We start from the raw sequence: 22,828 nt of genomic DNA, 5'->3' as shown, positions 1-22,828 counted from the left end.
ATTGTCATACAGAAGCTAGGAAGCATAGGATGTCCAGTTAGCAGTTTGCCACAAGCCAAGTACCATATTATTCGGAATATAAGTCACACTGGAATACACGCATTTATTTAAACATTTATTTCACACAACCCAAGACTAAATACTGTCATTTAATCTGGTCAACCAATTTATTTAATTACACAGCTGCATCCACAACTGGCTGAATAACATGGAACATATCTGGGAGGATGAATGGAGTAAATTAGCAACTCCAACTGGCAAGGTTCTTGCCGGCGCATTTCAGTGTAACAGTACTACATGCTAAACTAACAGTACGACATGGATGTTTGAGAGCAACATAAAGCTTACGAGCATCAGCAAAGTTTTAGACCACCTAGACAACAGACCTGTAAGCTAGCGTTTGCTGTTATTAGCTTCACATACAGCCTTTTAATAGGGTTCTGACGTAGTCTGAGCCGTCCCTTCGAGCTGCACCACACAACACTCTGCTGTGTAAATGCAGACTGAAACAGTGAAACAACATACAAACATGTGTTCTGTCTTTGTTGTCAATAAATTAATGTTTCAATTATTTTTAAGTGGTACAGGAGTTCATTGGAAGGTGGATAGAACTGAATACAGTCCAATTCTGAAACATAACCCATTGTAGGCTGCAAAAGTCTTGAGACTGAACATTGAACATAATACAGTTGTACACCACACCGTTCAGATTTTTATTTGTGAAAATTTTTTTAAACAATGTTCTCTTAACAAGTATGTATTACTTTGTGCTGATCTGTCAAGCAAAGTATAACATCCCAATAAATACATTGAAGTTTCTGTGTGTAACATAGTTCAATGGGCATGAATACTGGTTGAAACCAAATCCGTTCCTCCTTAAGTGTGTTATCCACACGCACTCCAGAATAGAGTAATTTGTTCTTAAGGGTGAGCTTTACAGCTTACTGTGAAATGTGTTCCGGTCCTTACAGTCTGCTGAGTGTATTTTCTCCACAGACTCGTTGATTTCCAATCACGTTTCATACTGTGAGACCACAAGAGGGGGCAGTGAATGGGGAAGGCTGGGGTGTTTGATGCGGTTCTTCATCTCATCCCAGTACAGAGTACGTCTTGCGGAGAAATAGTTTTTATTAGATAGCAATTATATTTTAACCGCAAAATTACTGCTGCCAGCAGGTATTATTGCCAGCAGCAATTATTATTATTATTATTATTATTATTATTATTATTATTATTATTATTATTATTATTATTATTATTATTATTATTATTATTATTATTATTTGATCTGTTTATCCATGGTTGCTCTGTTTGTTACCGCCAGCACGGGAATAGTAAGCAAATTAAATCAGATAAAATGTATTTAGGCATGATAATCCCTTTGGGCTCTCTGTGAGGGGCTTGAATCGGATGAAATGAATAACCTACCTGAGCTCATCCATAATCATGACTGCTAAGCCTGCCCATTGGACGGATGCGCTTTAGCTCGCTCCATAAGTGGCTGTGCAGCGGCTCAGTTGGAGCAGAGGAGCAGGAGGACAGCACTAGAAGGCAGAGCAGAGTTCTCTCTCTCAGTTACCGAGCTGATTGAGCGCACACATCTGCCACTATCAATGTGCGTAAAAGGCGCGCCTTTGTCTTTACGCACGGCGCATAGTGGGGATATTTTTTGAACTCCTATATCAGGCACCTATAGTCAATCCATAGAGGGAGATTTTGTATGTGGACACGTAACCGGCTGTGCGTGTTTAATTACAAAGTGCTTTGCTCTAAATGAGCGTGGCGCAAAACTCCCCACTGCTATTTCTCCCGTTTGAAACTGGACTTATAATTCTGGTGCAACCTGTAGTGGTGCAGTGATTCTTGCGTTCGGAACAGCAGAATGGATCCTTTATTCAATACGACCGATGCCCCAAGCGCGCCAGTCAGCTCCAACGGCACCGACAACGGAACGGCGTACTGGAACCAGTTCGTGCAACCAGTCTGGAGAATCGTCCTGTGGGCGATTGCGTACAGTTGCATAGTGGTTGTGTCAGTGGTAGGCAATGTGACCGTGATCTGGATCATCATGGCGCACAAGCGCATGAGGACCGTCACCAATTATTTCTTGCTCAACCTGGCGTTCGCCGAAGCATCCATGTCCGCCTTTAACACGGTGGTAAACTTCGCCTACGCGGTGCACAACGAGTGGTACTTCGGACTGGTCTACTGCCGCTTCCACAACTTCTTCCCCATCGCGGCTGTTTTTGCCAGCATCTACTCGATGACTGCCATCGCACTAGACAGGTACGCTGCAGAGCATGGCACGCAGCTGCTGTGATGACATATACCCCTTTTGCAGGTCGACAGGTCAATTATTAGTCAAAGAACCTGACTAATAATTGAAGAAAAGCCCAAAACATTAGAGAGATATTGTGAAAATGTAGCAGTACTCCCTGCTTAAAAGCTGGAGTCTCATCTGCTCAAAAGGAGAAAAAAAAAAAACAAACCTGAGAGATGGAGGATTCAGTTTATTGTGTAAATTAGAAACACGTTTTGGATTGACTGATTATTTACAACATGTAAATAGAAATAATAGGATGAAAGTTATTCCAGTTATTTAAAATAATTTACAAGCTTGATCATGAGTGAAATGGTCATGCAGACTTCCCTAATCCCAACCCCTTTAGTGCTAGTTATTGAGACTACAAATAAATAACTAGCAATATAACATGATCTACCTACAGTGTATGCATCAATATAAATTCATACACACAATGTTTACATAAACCAATGTTCACATAAACCAAGACAACATTGTTTCACAATTTTATATTTCAAATGGATTTAAAGTGTTACGTAAAAATCTTCTTCTGGCCACCTGAATGCTGTGCATCTTTTGATGTAATGTGTGCCCTAATTATCATCCTCGCCTCCTTCATTATAGAGTTTTCTAAGGTTTATAACAATGGTTTGTTACTTACATTAAACAAAACCAGTGCTGTTTTCAGTCTGGATGATCCAAAGTTTTGTGACTGTAAAAATGCATTAAGTGTGTTCACAAAATCTGGCACATTATATAATTCTTATTGCTACCTTTTGCAGTCATTACAGCGGTTGTCTGAATTTTCCCCAGATAACTACACAGTATTTAAATAGTTTACCACCAAAGAATAGTAGAGTATCAAAAGATAATTTTGTTAATGCTAAGCTTTAGACAAAACAAAAGTGCTTTGAAAAAGTTTGTTTTGAATTTGTTAGACTTGAGGTTTTAAACTACATTTTGTCACACCCAGAAAAGTATTTTAATGGAATCTATGCTGACACCTTCTATCTTTTATCTGAATATTTTTTTCCTACCACACATGAATACCCAGAATTTTGTTCCGTTCAAGTTTTGCTATAATTGGGCTTTATTAGGTTAACATGCTATATCCTCACCTTCCTAAAACAATGGCCTAAGTAATTTTTTTCAGGTTTTTCATAAAACACAAAATAATACGACAATAAGTTATTATGTTGATTTAGGCAATTTTTCTGTTGCAAAATAATGCGTAGGGCTTTATTTTAGCAAAGTGATGATATATAAAAAATAATGGTGAACATTGCAATAATAATTGGACTTACAGAAATAAACAATTTGAAAACTGTTAGTGTCTTTATGCTTTGAGTTTGTAATAAATATAGGTCCCATATATATATATATATATATATATATATATATATATATATATATATATATATATATATATATATATATATATATATATATATATATATGCTTTTTTAGCATCAAAATAACTGTTTCTACTTTGTTAAAGTGTCACCAAATATATTAAATACATATAAAGCCTGAATGCATGGTAATTTGGTAATTTAATTATTTGCTAATATTTGTTGGAACCCATGCAACAATATCAATTCAATTCAATTTTATTTATATAGCGCCAAATCATGAAACATGTCATCTCAAGGCACTTTACAAAATCAAGTTCAATCATATTATACAGATTGGGTCAGATTATACAGATTGGTCAAAAATGTCCTATATAAGGAAACCAGTTGATTGCATCAAAGTCCCGACAAGCAGCATTCACTCCTGAAGAACCGTAGAGCCACAGGGAGATATCCATAGAGACAGACAGATAGATAGCCTAAGCTACACTTTATCTGTGACATTATTTAAAAAAAGGTTGCTATAAATTCTTATAACAACAGACAGAACGGTATCTGTTTAATATTAATACAAGCGAGTTGTTGTGATGCCCCCCCCCCCCCCCCTCAAAAAAGTACTAAAATGCAATTACTCAACTAAACTATTTAATTTCTAACAAATATTTAAGGTCAATTTCACTCAAATAAACTAATTTAATTTACTAAATAAATTCGCTTCTGGCCAGACTTATCAGACTCAGCCATACTTTAATGATCCCAGGGGGAAATTACTTATTTACTAATACTTTAGACTCAAAAAGCTGCCTCTGTTTGAAGAAGGGCCCAATACAGAACCTAGATCTCCTTTAAAATAAAGATGTGACAAAAACTTTATTTTAAAGGAGATAGCTGCAGGTTTAATGCCTTCAGGCCAGTAAGTGGCACACTCACGCTCACCTATTCTTATTCCAACCTTGAAGTGTAATGTTTGCCATCTGGCTGCCAGGTGCAGTAGCATTAGCATAATGGTTAGCATTAGCAAACATTTGACTTACCTGGGGTCCGTTCTTCGTACGTCGCTAACTCAGTTAGCAGGATTTGATTGTTGACGATTTGGCATGATCTTGGATCGTTTGGTTCTTCGAAAGACATCCTGCACTTGTTGTCATAGCAACATGTGCGCCAGCTTAAGCAATCAATGGGCAGTTTGTTCAGTTCCGTATTAGCAGGAAACTGTGACTGTTTCTCGAGCTTTAAGGGAAATTTGAGGATTTTTAATCAGAATCAGAATCAGAATCAGACATACTTTAATAATCCAAGAGGGAAATTGCTGTAGTCAGGTACTGTTAAGACTAGTAATTAATACCTTAGATGCAGTAAATAATTTTCTTTAGGAATCTTCATTTAGAATAAATCCAGATTGGTAAGCTAATTACTAGCCCGAGTAAAAACAAAAGCAAACATCCACCATTTTTAAAACAACTCCACTGTCTTAAATACACCACGTTGATATACGAAAAAGGTATTTTACAAACATTTAAACCGTCCTCACATTTGCATTGGATATTTATTTTGACAGAAGCATATATGTAGGAGGCAGTTCTGTCATGATGTTTGGGACTTTTATTTTGTAGCTTGAGTTGTTGAATTGTTGTGTACAGCAGCTGTAGCTCAGAGGGTGCCTGCACGTATCGCAGGCACCCTCTGAGGCTGACACCTTACACGTCTGTCCACCAGGGTTGGCGCGTCCCCACAGCCAGCTCCCCGGATACCGAGGAACAGGCTTAGCCGACTCATTCGGCTGTGCTGTCAGGGGCAAAGCCAGACATTTTGTTAATGGTGCCCCATCCCCATCTGGCCGACGCCTCCAACCATTCTCTGGGGGTCGTGGGGTTGGAGGTCAGAGGGTCGGGCTGATGCCTCCATTTCTCCACTCCACCTCAGAGTGCCAGAGTCTTCTCCATGCCTCCACATCATTCCAGAGCCTGTTCTACACCCCCAGTCTTGCCTGTGCCAGCTCCATGTCTCTATTTCTCATCTTTGCCAGCTATGTTAAAGGGTCAGCCCAACGACCCAAAGACTCAGTGCCCTCCAGTGTCCCCCAGAGACCTGGGGCTTTACACTGCCGACTCCAACATATTCAATACTGTCATCACCATCTGCACCTCATGTCCAGCTATCAACTTCACTCCAGCCTCAAGTTCCTGTTTCTTCTTCCAAGTTCTCAGATGAGGGACTTGCCTCTGCCATAATCTCTAGAGGCTTGTCAAAGGTTCTCCAGGATTCCACACCATTCTCCAAAGCTCATTCCTATCTTCTTCATACTTCCACATCATTTTTTAGAGCTACTCCATGGATTCCAGTCGAAAGAGCTCCTTCTAAGCCTCCAGAGTCCAACTTCCAGAGTCCAGCCCCCAGCTCCAGCCTCCAGAGTCCAGCCCCGGGCTCCTGTGCAATCGACCTCCTAGGTTCGTCCTATGCTGTTGACCTCTAGGGTGCTCTCCAGAACTCTGCCTCATGCCCTTCTTCCAAGGCCCTCTCCACCCAACCTGGTTGGGTAGATTTTGTTTAGGATCTTTTTGGGGCTTCTTGAATCCGCCCTTACGAGGGGGGTTCTGTCAAGATTCTGCTGCTGTTCTGTTCTCATTTCTGTATCGTTAAATATTCTGCTTTGTGCCTTCCTCAGTTCCCCACCTTAGTGGACTAGCTGTTAGCTTCAGCCTCTGGAACAAACTAATCTGGATTTAATCTCAATTAAGATAATCTATGACATTCACTTCTAACGTTTTAACAGAACCCCACTTTAGTTTCAGTGTTTAGGGCAACAGGATCTGCTTAGTTGTCATTTTGCTGTTTATGGAAATGTTGAAGAATTCTGCTATGTGACCCCTGCTACAGATATTAAAATACAAAAAAGATGCAAAACAGCAATAATCTGAATCTGATTGCATCATGGCTTTGCAGTATAAAGCCATAATAAAAGATAATGTACGTGGAAACAAAGGCACAGAGAGAACCACAGAGAACCCATCATTTGCAGTCCTATCTCTCACTATTACTGAGGTACGAGTTCATATTTCACAAGTTCTTCTGTTGTGTGAGTTTAAGCGTTTCCTTGCCTTCCTACATGTGACATTTTTCTGCCAAATAGAGAGCACATCTGTGGGAACTCGTCTCAGTTACCTGGTGAGAGCAAGTTTTGTCATCTCCTTCACTGCTGCGATCAGGCCTGCGGTGTTTCTCCTTGGCACAATTCACAGATCAGAAGCACATCCGAGCACTGACACCGATGCGCTGGCTTTAATGAAATAACCCACCTGAGATGCATTCAGGCTCATGATGGGTGGTGACTGTGGTGAGGGAGGGGGCTGGTGTGATGTAGAAATCGACAGTCAAAAAATATCAGGCTGCTACGGATTACAGCAGTAACTACAAGGGCAGTGACAAGATTTCAGCAAGTTGTACTGAATAAAAGGATGATGTTTAAATTGTAGTGATATGGGTCATTTTCTTTCTTTTCTGACTGAACAAATACTTCACCCTTCAGTGAACAGATTAAATATAAAATCCTCTGATTATCTTGTAAGCAGACTTGCTGTTCTTATTGCAGCGGTCCACTTCTCATGAAACATTCTAGGTAATCAAGACTCCAGCCTTGATTTCTAAATGAAAACTTGTCAGTGTGAAGTCTGGACATCAAATACTTTTTTCGATCTCCTTTGTGCAACATTGTCACTAATGTGTTAAAGGCATTTGTTATTTGATCCCTTTTGTGCTGAAAAGTAAAATAGTGAAAACAATTATTATTTAGAACTGGGGATGTAATTGTACATGTCCAGGCCCTTGAACTTTTATTCATCCTCCTTTGATTGGTAAAAAAAACGATTGATTAAAAAGTTTTCTATTTTAGGAAACACAGCAGATTGCATCAAGTCATTGAATTGCAGCATTCCTTTGTCCTGGAGGAGCATGTAGCCACAGTGGTTGGGTTGTTTGTTTTGTGTCGTTGACTTCAAAGCAATCCTTCATACCGAGCAAACATATAGTGAGAGCGGATAGGAAAGCTCCTCTTTAACAGAAAGAAACATCCAGCAGAACCAGGCTCAGTGTAAACACCCCTTCTGCCATGACTGACTGGGGGTTTTGTTACATCTGGTTTAAAACTAACACAGCATTTTAAAGAAAGAACACTCTCAATGAATGTCTACAGATGCGTTGCTGCTTCAGGAACTGAAAGACTCACTCTGTTTAAAGGAACTTTGCATTGTCCGTCCATTCAGTGACCTGAAGCTCAAGCTTACTTGGGTCATGCAGTGGAAAATCAGTCCAAAAACATGTTAATCTTTGAATCTCTACAAAAATAACTCCATGGGCTTTCTTTCAACAATGGCTTTGTTCCAGCCATGCATTCTTAAAATCATATTTGGGGAGCATAGTACTGTTATTGGGGCCCTCAACAGATTTTCCATCTGAGCTATGGACCTCTGGATGTCCTACAGAGTAATCATTCAAAGATTCAATTTATCCTTGTTGGCCCAGTCAGTTTGAATGGACAACCTTGTCTTAGGTAGGTATTCAGTTGTGTCAAACCCTATTTAATTTTTAATAATGAATTGAATATTGTCCATCAAACATCTAAATCTTGGCACACTCTTTTCTCTTCTAACCCTGCTTTAAAGTTTTCTCCAACTTAACCCTTGATCTAGCCTTCAAATAAAACGACAGATTAAATGACACGTGGATGGACTATATTTACTAATTAGGCGACTTCTGAAGGCAATTGGTTGCTTCAGATTTTATTTGGGGATAGCAGGATTTAGGGTTGTAAGTAAATATACATCACACTTTTCACATTTTTTGTAAATAATTTACCATCCTCCTATGAAATGATGCACTACTTTGTTCTAGTTTGCACATAAAATCCTAGTAAAACACCTGATGTTTGTAGTTTTAACATATCAAGAAAGGTTGATGGTGCCTGACCGCTTATGCAAGGCAATGTACATCCAGAGTTTATTTTCTGGGAATGGTAGAACCGTACAAAAATATCAGCCATTGGCACGGAACTCATTCATTCAAAGTGGCCTAACAGAAGGCATTCATCTCTAAAAAGCACATGCCCACCTGCTGAGGACTTGCCAGAAGGCACCAGAATGACTTTCCGTCTGTGAAAAGCTAAATCTGAAAACTTGTGAACCACTTGAATATTTTACTACAGAATTTGTGGAGAAAACCAGTGACTGACCTTCAAGCCAGTGCTACCGTCTTTTAAAAGCTATTGGGAATCTATTTCTGGAAGGGAGGCAGTAGCACAATGTCCCTGAGTCATGGAGTGACCCAGCGAATCTGGAGTTGAACCTTGTAGAGACATGAAAATAGCTCTGCATGCTTTCTGGCAGCCAGCTTTAGTTGAGACATTTTTTCCAACAATAAAAGGAGAAGGCAAAAACAATGCTGGGCCAAATATGCTGGTTTTGTGAGAGACATTACCACGTAATGTGAAAAATGGTTTCATTCTTAAATTTGTTTTTAATTGTGTCTTGAATCTTCAAAACTGCTTATACTGTTTAACTTTTTCCATGTTATGTTTCAATCACAAATTTAATATTCTATTGGTATTTTATGTCATAGACCAGTGCAAAGTGGAGCAATAGTTTTCAGTTATTTATATTTTGTAAAAACAAGTTTGACAGATTCAGAATACTTTATCCAAAAAGGGCAATTCAGTGTAGCAGTCCACTTGGGTAGTACATACAATCACAATCACACACAGAAAAAGAACACACTACTCTACGCATTATCAAAATAAATAACCTCCAAAAGACATTTCCTGAGCTACTGCGTGGTTTGGTGCATTGCATCTAAAATAACTCCATGGCTCTACCATCACGGTTCAGCAGACTAATAGCAGAAGGAATAAAATAATCTGAAAATCTACTGGTGCTCTTAGGAGGTGCTACAAAGCGTCGGCCTGAGGGCATTAAGGTAAAGTCTGTAGACCGACTGTGATTATTTCGGGAGACTATTCCCCTGGCTTTTCTTACCATCTGTCTCTCCCACAAGGTGTACAAGTCCCTCTACTGAACGGCAATTATTTTGGAGCAAACCCTGACAATGCCACTGAGACAGTTCCTGCTATTCGCTGACAATACCACAAACCATCAGATTAAAAAACAAGTCTAAATATTTTCAATAACAGACTGATAAATTATACATAGCATATGTTTGCATATAAAATGATATCCCAAGCTTGGAACATCTCACAGAGAATTGTTCAAACCATCATCAAAGATGAAAAAGATATGACCCAAATGCATACCTCCCAAAACAGTAGTAAGATTGCATTAATCAGAGAAGCAGCCAAGTGGCCCATTTTAACTTTGGAGAAACTGCAGAGATCTACAGCTAAAGTGGAGGAATCTGTCAACAGGGTAACTATTACAGTATTGGTGCACTCCACAAATCAAGATGATGAGTGAAGATGATCCAGCTAGATTAAGTTGTTGTTAGACCATATAACTTTGTAAATTAGGTGGAAAAAATGGTGCTTACCTGCTGAGGAGAAACTTTGTCAACTCTGCCTCCATTTTAAAATTAATTTGGTCTCTCAGACCTCTATCTTTCAAACAAATCACCAATATTGATCCTTGTTTTACCCCACCTTAGGTTCTTAGGTATTGTTGAAACTATTTCTGGTCCGCTTCTCTGCACAGAGGAAGTTTTGAAGTGTACTTTCTCACTTAAAAACCTCTTAAAGCTACTTTTGTGATAAATTAAGGGCATAGAATTGATAGATTTGGACACTCACCTATTTCATTATGGTCAGGTAACAAAAAGACTTGATTCTTACTACTCCTTACTCCTCCTGGTGGAAGAGTGCCTTGCTTTGCAGCACACAATCCCCGCCCCTTCTTCAATCCCAGGGAAAGGTGGAAAGTCCTAACTCAGACCAGGACCTTTTATCCATTAAACTTTATCCCCAGGTAACTGAACTCACCCGTGTAAATTTGTATCGAAACATGCCTTCATCACAGATCATGCTTTTGGTATGCTTTTTTGAAAAAGTTTTTCAAAAGTCCTAATAACGGAGAATAAAGCATGAAGATTCACCTTTCAGCAGGAGAACAGCCCTACACAGCCAGACCTAGAATGGCTGCTTTTAGAAACAAAAATCCATGTGTTCTAATGCTTCAGTCAAAGCCTATGCATAAATCCCATTGCCAGTCTGTCACAGAACTTAAAAATAGCTGTTCACAGATGTTATAAACTGACTGTGCTCTAGCTATTTACATAACAGAATATGTAAAAATGCCAGTCTCCAGATGTGCAAAGCTGGTGAGGACACACTGAAAGGCTAACCCTAGCAGAAGTAGGTTCTACAAAGTATTGACTCTGGGGGGTTGAAAACTTGTTTGCTATTTTCTGTACAAATAATAATATAAAAAAAACTTCTTGCAACATTATAAAGTGGGTATGAATACTTTTTAAAGGGCATTGTATTAAAGATAAGGGACTTGTCAGAGCAAGATACTCTTTGAGTTCTAGAAGGTGCAAGGCAGTACATTTGTCAGGTCCCATTTTACTGAGCGTCCAAATCCAGAGGGTATAAATTTACCCACCATGATGCTCTAAAATTGCACCATGGAACAACTCGTACACTTCCTTCTGCTGGCAATATCACAGTGCAATGAGCTGGTCCCCTTACAGTTACCAAGAAAGGTGTGGCCCTGTCCTCGATGCTGAGTAAGAAAATGTTTGCTAATTTCATTAGTAATGGAGGACTTTGATGTAAGGTGAAGACTGCTTTTTGGTACATATACGCATGTGTGTGTGTGTGTGTGTGTGTGTATGTATTTATATATATATATATATATATATATATATATATATATATATATATATATATATATATATATATATATATATATATATATATATCATAATAGTCCTCATCTACTAGTCATTGAAGAAGTGCTGTCGTTTAGGGAGGCTGTTCTCCTGTGTTTAATATCAATCCTGTGGTCAGCTGTTTCTGAAAACTGCTCTTGATGTTTAGTTTGAAATTACAGGAGAAAAACGTGTAGACACACTGAACATAAATTAGGATTTTTTTTCTTGCTGAAGGCATGGAGGGAGCCATGCTGATCCCCTGCGGCTGCGACACAGGCCAAGCGGCCCTAAGCTGGTTGCAGCTTTAATATCTTTTTTCTCTGATAAAATGAGTCTGACTAGATTTTTCACCATTCCAATTCCATTTAGGTAGTTTTTTTTGTGTAAGTCATATGTTTTAACGGAATGGGACACCAGATAAATAAGTGTGTATGTATACCTGTAACCTTTTGGCTTCCATCCAATTTCACGCTGGTCTCTAATGGAGGGTTTTCAGCTGACGTCACGCTCACGTGACTACTCAGCGCGTCCGCCATATTGGGTGGCAGTCGTTTCGCACCGTTGACCTGCATTGTATGACGCCTTAGGCAGTATTGGAAGTGAACAATGGGGAAAACGTGTTTAATGGTTGGTTGCACGGCCCGTGGAGGTGGAGATCAACGCTCTTTCTATCGCCTACCAGCCGTAATAGTGAATCAGTGTGAAAAAAAAAAAACAGCTGTCTGAACAACGCCGTCACCTATGGCTGACACGGATATCCAGGTCCGATTTGGACGGTGTTAAGCTGGAATACGCCAGAGTCTGCGGTGCTCACTTTGTCACAGGTAATTAACTGTTAAGTATTTAAAACATGTAAGAAGAATATATTAATAATAGGGCTTGGGCGTTATGACTTATTACTTTCCGCGGCTGTCATGTTGACTGCCTCCGCCGCCTCTACTGCCTATTACTACCGCATACTGTACTCCCTCTCTCAGCCGTGTTTTAATTTGATTAATTTCACCTTAACTTGATTTCAACCATGGTAAACCGTTGCTGTATTGTGGGCTGTAACAGCGCAACACATGATCGCCATGGGAAAAACATAGAAACAGATTAATTTTCCACCGCTTTCCTGCCTGGAGGCGCAACCACGGAGAACAACTGTCAGAGATAACAAAGAGTCCACGGCTCGCTTGGATCGCGGCTGTAAGTCGACCGAACATAACTTTCCACAGTATCCCGATGTCAATGAGAGTGTGTTCTAAACCTTTGAAACACATAGCAGCTAGTTAAAAGTACATTACATTCGCGAGTGGTTGTTAGCGCTAACGGTTAGCATGTGCTAACCCGTCTGAGCGCAGCTTACCTTTGAACGAGTTACAGAGATAACAAAGAGATCGTCGGCTCGCTTGGATAGCGGCTGCAAGTCGACCGAACATAACTTTCCACAGTATCCCGATGTCAATGAGAGTGTGTTCTAAACATTTGAAACACATAGCAGCAAGTTAAAAGTACATTACATGCGCGAGTGGTTGTTAGCACTGACGGTTAGCAGCTACTAAACTAGCATGGGCCAGAGCCCGTCCAAGCGCAGCTTACCTTTGAACGAGTTGCTGTGTTCCCACTGTTTGCTGGCTTTATGATCTGCAGCTCCTACCGGCGCCAATACGGTAAATACAACTTAATTTTGCACTGGTCATTGTTCTGCTTAAATAATTAAAGCCGCGAGCGGCGTCGATCGGCCTTGCAGCCAAGCGCCTTCGCGCACCGCCCGCCGCCGGCCGCCAGCCACCGCAGAAGCATGCGACACATTTGCGTCGGATTGTTTACATTTTTACCATCTTATTAAAACTCACCCGTCCACGTATGATGGCGATTTCCTTGATGTACATAACCAGATGTGAACTGGTTGTGAGCCTCTAGACCCTTGTAAGCTCTCATTTCCTCAAGAGTGTGCAGAGGGTTTTCACCGAACACCAGGTAATGCATCTGGATTACGGCTAAACAAGGCACCGTGGAGGGCATAGGGGTCCATATGGTCGATCACGGAACATTTCCTCAGATATACGTCCTTATCTGGTCGCTCTAGCGTGCTGGCGTACTTATCCATTCGCGATACGATAATACGTGTAAGACAACTAGAGATAAGGAAGTGTGCCACCCAATATGGCGGACCGGAAGTTGGCCAGTGACGTCAGTGAAAACACCCTATTGGTTACTTATAGATTTGGCTAGGGGTGCAGCTCTCTGTTAGCCTCGTGAGACCATCCTGATCTCGCGAGCTTTCAAGGTTTCACTCGCAGATCAGTCTGGCTACCCTCCGTTAAAGAAAATTTGGAGCCGTTCACCAAACGAACGTCCAATCAGCGTTGGCTTTGAGGCGGGTTGAGGTGTGACGCAACGGGAAGCGCGTCAGTTCAGTCTAAAGAACATGGCGGTTTCAGCCGATGAAACTAGCGTTAGCGTGGCTATCGAGCAACTTTTATCGGAATTACAGAGTATTTCTCTGCTGAGCTAACGAGCCTTTACCTGCAGCAGCAAGAGTAGCTTGGCTTGTGGTTGTGTTTTCGTCGTCGCTCGTAACAGAGCGACGACGAATCTGATTGGTTCATTTGGCCCGTCTATCACCAACATAGGCCAATCAGCTAACCAGTATTTTCGCCCCTTCCCAAAATTACTTCAACGGAAGGTTTCCAGATGGATATGCGGAGCAAATCTATCTGGCGGAGTCAGGTAAGCTCTCTGTGCCTGTGGTCAATCAGCACTTTTTGCAACATTCTTCATGCAGTCAGATTAATCCAGGATACCTGTCATTCAAAGGGGCACCCCTGGCAGTTTAGACTGTGGGCACGAATGTCACTCAAATATGATACAAACAGAAAAGTCAGACTACAACGACAAGATAATTAAAAAAAAAACAATAATCTCACAACACTTGCTGTAGAAAAAAAGCAGTATAGGGATTTGGACTGGACCGACCAGAATTAAAAATCCAGCAGCAGGCAAGTGATTGCTGAGACCAATTTTTTTCCACTATAGTCGCTTTCCATAAATTTTAGGATAGATTTAAAACTTTTATTATTAGTTTCTAAAGGTGTTAATAGCCTTGCCCCCTTGCCTTCTCCCATTTCACCACCAGTCGCCACTGATTCTGAATGAATGAGCAAGTTAGGAGCTATAAGTAAGCATTATTATGTCCCTATTTGTTTAATCTAACAGATTTATTGTTTGAATCTGATAGATTTGGCCGAATACAGAGAAATAACCCATACATGCATCCATTTATGTTTATTATGCAGGGAAATTACACTGTCATAATGGTATTTATGTGACTTGTTTGCAGCAGCTAGCTTCTCACACAAGCTAAAATTGGCTTTAACACTGCATTCTAAATGTGCTGACACACTCCCATACTACCGTTGTGACGATGAGGCGCTCTGGATCAGCTTCTCATTGTAGAGTCGAACCTTCAGCAAATTACATTGTGAAGCTCTCATTAAATATTCAGCAGCATTCCAGGACACCATGTCGGCTGGAATATACTGTGCTGGTCAGAAGTGTACCAGCACTCATCATGGACATATATGTCAATTCTTTTAATTATGCATTTGAACTGGGCAGAATCTTTTTTATCAAGGTGGACTAATTATGAAGAAAAAATCTAGCCAGTTTTATTTACAAGAATTAGGAGCAATACTTTGAATTTAGTCCACACAGGGAAAAATGTACCTACTTGCTAACAATATACACGTCTCTTTTATTTGTTTAAATGTCCCTTAACAGAGAGTTGCAGATAAACAAGTTTTTTTTCAACCACAGCATTGTCCTGGTAGAGTTCTAGCTGGATATTTGACCATTTTTCCAATGCAGTAACAGCCACGAATTGCCCTCCGAATAGAGAATGCAGCTCCATCTTAAATGAATTGCTTCAACCGGTAATAAGTAATTGAATAAAGTTGATCCTACTTAATTTATTTATTTTGTAAGTTGTCAAGTTAAACTGTTGTAAATAAATTAAGTTGGAACAACTTAATTCAATTACTTGTTACCAAATGAAGCAATTCAGAGTGTGGAGTTTAAACAAAGTTTTATTTATGGACCCAGTTCTATTAGGAAGGGCATCTGGCACAAAAACCATGCCAACCCTGCCAACTGTGTAAGTAAGTTTTAATGGCTTGCTGTGGCAACCTCTTAATAAAAGAGCAGCCAAAAAGACGCACAATTAATCAATTAATGAATTAATTAACAAGGGTTTCTTGTCCAGACCTGCTTTTCAAGCATTATCCATAGAGACCGGAATCACTCCAGAGGCATAATATTAGCCTTCTTTACCCATTTGAAACCATATATTGTACAGTGGGTACGGAAAGTATTCAGACCCATTTAAATGTTTCACTCTTTGCTTCATTGCAGCCATTTGCTGAAATCAAAAAAGATCATTTTATTTCTCATTAATGTACACTCAACACCCCATATTGACAGAAAAAAACTGAAATGTAGAAATGTTTGCAAATTTATTCAAAAACAAAAACGGTAAATGGACTGAACTTATATAGCGCTTTTTCAGTCATACTGACCACAGTGATACTGACCATTCAAAGTATTCAGACCCTTTACAGTGACACTCATATTTAACTCACATGCTGTCCATTTCTTCTGATCCTCCTTGAGATGGTTCTACACCTTCATTGGAGTCCCGCTGTGTTTAATTAAACTGATTGGACTTGATTAGGGCAGGCACTCACCTGTCTATAGAAGACCTTACAGCTCACAGTGCATGTCAGAGCAAATTAGAATCATGAGGTCGAAGGAACTGCCCGAGGAGCTCAGAGACAGAATCATGGTTAGGCACAGATCTGGCCAAGGTTACAAAAGAAGTTCTGCAGCACTCAAGGTTCCTGAGAGCACAGTGGCCTCTATAATCCTTAAATGGTAGATGTTTGGGAAGACCAGAACTCTTCCTAGACCTGGCCCTCCAGCCAAACTGAGCAATCGTGGGAGAAGAGCCTTGGTGAGAGAGGAAAATAAATAACCCAAAGATCACTGTGGCTGAGCTCCAGAGATGCAGTAGGGAGAGGGGATGGTGGCAGCATGATGCTATGGGGGTGTTTTTCAGCTGCAGGGAAAGGGCGATTGGTTGCAATTGAAGGAAAGATGAATGCGGCCAAGTACAGAGATATCCTGGAAGAAAACCTCGTCCAGAGTGCTCAGGATGTCAGACTGGGCCAAAGGTTCACCTTCAAACAAGACAATGACCCTAAGCACACAGCTAAAATAACAAAGGAGTGGCTTTGAAACAACTCTGTGACCATTCTGGACTGGCCCAGCCAGAGCCCTGGCCTAAATCCAATTGAGCATCTCTGGAGAGACCTGAAAATGGCTGCCCACCAACATTCATCATCCAACCTAACGGAACTGGAGAGGATCTGCAAGGAAGAATGGCGGAGGATCCCCAAATCCAGGTGTGAAAAACTTGTTGCATCATTCCCAAGAAGACTCATGGCTGTACTAGCTCAAAAGGGTGGTTCTACTCAATATTGAGCAAAGGGTCTGACTACTTAAGACCAAGTGATATTTCAGCTTTTCTTTTTTAATAAATTGGCAAAAATTTCTACATTTCTGTTTTTTTCTGTCAAGATGGGGTGCTGAGTGTACATTAATGAGAAATGAAATTAACTTTTTTGATTTCAGCAAATGGCTGCAATGAAACAAAGAGTGAACAATTTAAAGGGGTCTGAATACTTTCAGTACCCACTGTATATTTGGATTTTCCGCTTAAAACATCAAACTATGTCACAGTTTCACTCTTCTGACCTAATCTGTCACCTCCAATGAATGTGCATCAGTCAGGATGTGTTGGAACTACGGTTAGAAACTGACAAATGCTGGAACTGTTCCCAGTGAAAAAAAGTTTACTGTCAACATGGTTCAAGAGGGTGCTGATAAAAAAAAACAGCACAAAATTGACATGTTCAAACTTGGTTTTAATTTACAGGTGCTCGTATTGACGAGCAAGAATCACCCGTGAGCTGCACGATAAGAAGAGACAAAGGATTCTGGCCTGTCTCAATAAGGCTTGGAGAAGACAAACTAAGGCCTTCAAATGCAAGAATAATGTACCAGCAGCGAAGTATGGAAGAGGAGGAAGCTTTATGTTGAGGAAGATGCTGATGTACAGCAATTGGTATTTGGTTCATTAATCGAAGAGGTTGGAAAACATTGACCGAGAACTACCCCTTCATTATTCAACCTCATGTCAACAGCTAGATGGTGGTAATGGAGACACTGTTTGGTGTTACATGTGGACAATGATCCAGTAAACACATCAGAACAGAATGGAATGAACAAAGCAGGTTAGCATTAAGTAGGCTAACTGGAATGGTTAATTAACCAACAAATTCAAAGGAACTACTATTTCTAAAGAGACAAATCAGAAATAGACCCAAACCGTTTCTGGTGGCTGATTAAAGGGTATCTTAGCCATATTTATCTGTTTTGCTATGAAACTGTGTACATGGAAGTCTTATAGTGCTGTTTACATGTTCCTGCACTTTTGCTAAAATTCTGCTTTTATACCATCTGTGTGGCGCCCTCCTTATGTTTAACGAGTGTACTGCAATTGCATTTTCAATCAGTATTAGTACTGGCTGAGAAAAACTGCCATCAGTAGCTCTGCCGCCGTGGGTTGTAAAAGCAGCTCAGTCTTGTACATGCCTCTGTAGTAAGTTGGAGCTGAAACAGTGACCTTTGTGATATCTATCACTTTTAAGGTTAGCCATTGTTACTGTTTCACCGTGCCGTGACTACGGTGAAGCACCCTCGGTGGACCCAGTTCGTTTTACCCAGTCAGGCGACTCCCACTTACTTTTTACCTTGAATGTAGGACGCATAAAACAGACAAGTATGCTTTTAGTTATATTTTATCTAAGTAAAGACAGAGAAATAGTTACAGTCACACCAGCGCTGATGGGCCCCTGATCGGCAGGAGGCCTCGAGTGCTCATCACGCAAACATTATAAAGGGATCTCGGGATACACCCATACAAGGGCGGTACACATCCAAACTGTGACATCAGCAGGGAAGCTGCGTCACCTCCAGGGTGGTATCTGATAGATATGTGCCAATCTTTTGGGTCAGTGCCATCTAAGTGTGCCATGCAGTTCTGGGATAAACAGCTCGTTCCACTTGACCTTGTTGATATCCTAACAGACCCCCTGATGATGTGTCATTATGGCACATCACCAAAGATGATCAACCAGTGGAACGACAACTCTCAGTCTGTCCCTCTCCCAGAACAGTCGGTCATTCCGTCCAGTCCAAGCAATCCAAGCACGTCAGCTTCCGGCTTCCAGAGTCCATCCATCTGTGATCTCCATGGCAGTCGATAGTGCGGTTCAGTCTCTGAGGTCACACAATCTCTGCTGGTGTGACTGAAAAGCACTTTGTAAAAACAGTCCAGTTGTCCGTTAGCCCCCCCTGTTGGTGTGCCCCAAAGGCACATCACAACGAAAACAGTTCCAAGAAAAGGGCCGGACAAACCACAATGGAAACATCTTAGCATCAATCAGCATGAATACTTCATAATTCAGCCTTTTTTACTCAAGCCCACAGTCCAAGCATTTTATCTACAATTTAGGGTTCAACTATTCAAGCTAGGCCTGTTTTAGGTTCCTATGCGCACATTATTTTAAGTTTACTTTAGACTATATAAGCTAAAGGTGTACCTTAATCAAGGCCAAATTCGTCTACTCTACCCCCACCCCAAGAAACCTCCTACTCGGTCCTCCACTCTCCATTCCTATGGACAACGATCCATCATCTTCACACCTCACAAATCCAGGAGTACCAGTAGGGGGCATCATAGGGCAGGCTGAGTCTTCATCACAAAAAACCATCTCTAAGAAATGGCAAAAAAGTGATGGAGCCCCAGTCAAGGGCACTCCCACTCTGGGCCAATCTGAGCGAGAAGACACCCTGTATTGAATCTAAAAATTAGCCTTACCGAATAATATATGGATCTGTGATAGCCATCAGATCCTGGTTCTCTATATAACAAAGCAAAAAGATTGCAAGAACTGCAGGTTTTGGTGTGTGTGTCTGTAACAGAGAGTTTCCATTCTTAGTCATAAAGCCATAGTGATCAACATAATGCAACATCACAGTATAAACATCATAACACATAAAATCAAACATGGTGATGGAAGTCAGTGGAGAAGAGAAAGGAAAAAATCAGGTTTGTGATATAAAAAGAGTCTGTACGTCAATAACGCAAAGTTAAGGAAGCCTTCAGGCCATTCAGGCACAAGGCAGAAAATAATCTAATCGCGCTTAGGGTCTCTTCAGGCAACTCCTCCCGTTGAAGAATAAGGAATCAGAGTTCACTGGCTTCTTCATCCCCAGTCCTCTTCTTGGTTCCTCCGCATGGACAAAAACGATTTAGTTGGATGGTAATGAGAGTCCTGTCCTTTTTCAGGCAAGAAGCATTTTATCCCCAGGAAAATGCTCTGTTGAGATGGTTGGCAGACACCAAGCCTTGTTTACTGTTGGATAACAGAAACAAGGTGTAATTAGTGTTCTTATCAAGACTCCCAATCCTTCTTTCATTTACCTTCTTCAAACACTTTCACATCCAGATATTCCCGTTCACAATCATTAAGCTTTTAGCTTAACCTCCTTTACTGTAATCATTAGATCTTGCATTACCCTTATATAAAAGAAAAATCTGAAAGTTCAACGTTATCTGCAGCAGCATTTCTCTATAATTCTTTCCCATGTGTGTCTCACCTTACAATTGTCCAACAGTTGAAAAGATCTCTGCAATAGAAATTTATCATCATATGTTTCATGGCTACTGTGACACGGTTCATCTCAATTCATCTAGCACACAAGGAATTGTATTAAAACCTTTCAGAAACTTCTTACTGAACCAGCTCTAAAATACTTCACATTTTTCTAACAAGACCAACAGAAAAACCCTTAAGTTTGTAAAAGAAAGCTCTACTATATATATTTGCAGAATAATGTTGTGATATTAATCAGAAGCAGCCCTATGTACTTCTTGTCTTATGTTGAAAAGCTCAGCTAAGAGAAAGGAAGTGTGTGCATGCCCCTCGCCCACACGGAGTTGTGATTGGTTGCTATTCAGGAAGTGGGTGTAGCCCAGGGCGGAGACAGGAAGTAGTTCTGTGAATCACTTTCAGCTTGACGTGCATCAACCCAAAAGACTTTTAGTTGAATGCGCCCTCCACCTGAAGCGAAGAGCAATTCTAACCCCATTAATTCTTGATTTTTTAATCCCTTCTGCTTGTTTTAACAGACAGCTTTTGTAAGCGACCCTGGTTTTTATCTTATGTCCCCCTGTTTGAATCTTGTTTGAAACAAACCTTTAAACTGTAGTATGCTTTGAGCAGTAACTCATTGTTGCTTATTAAACACATCGCCCCCTGACCATGTAAGTAGCTCCATACTGCTCTAGGTCTTTAAACCTTTTTCAGTCATTCAACATTAGTTTAATTGATAATACATCCAAGCATAATTATATCCCCGAGTAAATCAACCCTTTAACAAGTATCTAGTTCTTGTTCTCATGTGTTTAGTTTATCCTTGAAAAACTTTAAGCAGACATTACTCCGAGTGATTTTCTTACATTTTCATACATTTATTATTATTACCTTTGTGATCTTATATCACCCAGTGATCTATAAATCCTTATTTTATGTTTGCACCGTCTTGTCCCAGCAGATTAAAAATTCCCATTTTAGAATTTGCTTTTTTGTTTCATCAATCACTGTCTGTTGTGATTATTGAAGAAATTGTGCAGTTCCTTTAAACCCTCTTAAATATTGACCACCCGTTGGTAAATGATCAGCTTTAAGTTTTGCCCTTCTTCTAATTCTTTGTTTAGCCTTAGTATCTGCACCTTAAATTGACGAATAGTGGAATTCTTTGTATAAACACTTCTCTATGTCCGTATTTGTTTTGGCCTCTATAATTTTGTTCTTTGCATTTTAAGTGTGAACCTGGTCAGGATAGAGAAAGTCATCTCCGATGCTCCTTTTGGCAACCCCAGCAAACCCAAAAACAAAAATGTTCACTGTCAGTGTTAGGTTATAGGTAATCCCTGTGGGAACACGACGTCGTCTCCTTTGTTCCAAGCGCCTGGGTCATCGAAACACTCCACCACCTGCGACAAATTTCTGACATTTTCAAACCACAGCAGCAATTCCTGGGTGTCCACACCCCCTGTCTGTGAAATGTCCCCTTGTCGTAAGCCCAGGCTTTCAGTTCATCTCCTGTTAAGTGTCCCCCTTTAGAGCCCATTTACCCCAAAGAGTCCAAAAGTGTGTTCTAGGTACGTTTCCTGAACGCCAACCTCTCCATGTCATGTTCGTGAAACCTTGTAGTTGAATTCCATCACCTGTGAAGCAAAGCAGTCATGCATAGTTCTTTTCAAGATTTTCTTTATCACAGCAGTAGTGTCACTGTCTGATGCCATTGCAGCTCTGATGTTCCTCAGAGCCAACCTTCATGCATTGATATCATGTTGGAGCTGTTATCCTCATCTTGTGTCCAGGAGTGCTTCTGCTGTCCTGACCAGATACCAAACGTCCAACTAATCTAATTGACCTCATTACTTTTCTGCATGTACAAGAGGACGATCGTTAGATTATCCTGGTCTAAAAGACCACTAGGTTAATAGATGGCTAAACTATGTTTATGTGTTCTTTTCTTCTGGATGTTTTAACATTTAGTTAAAGAACAACTATTGTGCTATTTTGTGTTTAAACAGATAGTTTTTAAGTCTCCTCACACCTTTTAGGTAACTGCGTACAATTCCAAACTATTTACACTGGTGCTTTAATCCTAATTTACCCAAGTTATTTATTAGAATAAGGCATTATTCTAAACCTGCAGTTATTCTGCTTATATTGAAAAATTAGCTTGCTCACTCGTTCGTTCAGTCGGTTATGCTATTACCTGTTGCTGTAATGCCTACTTTAACTTTTTCGCCCACTAGTTTTGTCATGATCATAATTATCGCCCATTGATGTAATAGCATACATTGTTCTTATCCACTTTCCTTTTACGTTTAAACGGCCCCTCTATGTAATTCCCTTACTGTAATCCCCAATATAAGTTGTCAAACCTTTTAGGTTTAGCATAATTACTTAAGCTGCTCTATGCTCTCATCCCGTAACTTAATATTTTGGTGCAAAATGGATGTCTTTTAGCAGTTTCCCCCTATTTCTTCTCATGCATGATGTATTTTATGAAGCTTATTGTATCTTAAAGGTGCCTCTTTGAATCTACTTCAAAACCCCTT

General features: G+C 40.3%; 1 protein-coding gene across 1 annotated transcript in view; it reads left to right on the top strand.

The window, feature by feature from the left end:
- Nucleotides 1-1,535: 1,535 nt before the first annotated feature.
- Nucleotides 1,536-22,828, top strand: part of tacr1a (tachykinin receptor 1a) — a 112,013-nt gene continuing 90,720 nt past the window's right edge. Inside the window, exon 1 of the mRNA XM_012849446.3 lies at nucleotides 1,536-2,286. Coding sequence (XP_012704900.2) covers nucleotides 1,883-2,286 — 404 coding nt within the window. The 5' untranslated portion in view covers nucleotides 1,536-1,882. The remainder of the gene's footprint in view (nucleotides 2,287-22,828) is intronic.

The sequence above is a fragment of the Fundulus heteroclitus genome, chromosome 12 (assembly GCF_011125445.2).
Source record: "Fundulus heteroclitus isolate FHET01 chromosome 12, MU-UCD_Fhet_4.1, whole genome shotgun sequence".
Classification (NCBI taxonomy): Eukaryota; Metazoa; Chordata; class Actinopteri; order Cyprinodontiformes; family Fundulidae; genus Fundulus; species Fundulus heteroclitus.
The sequence above is the reverse complement of the archived record's forward strand: the minus strand, read 5'-3'. Positions and strand labels throughout refer to the sequence as shown.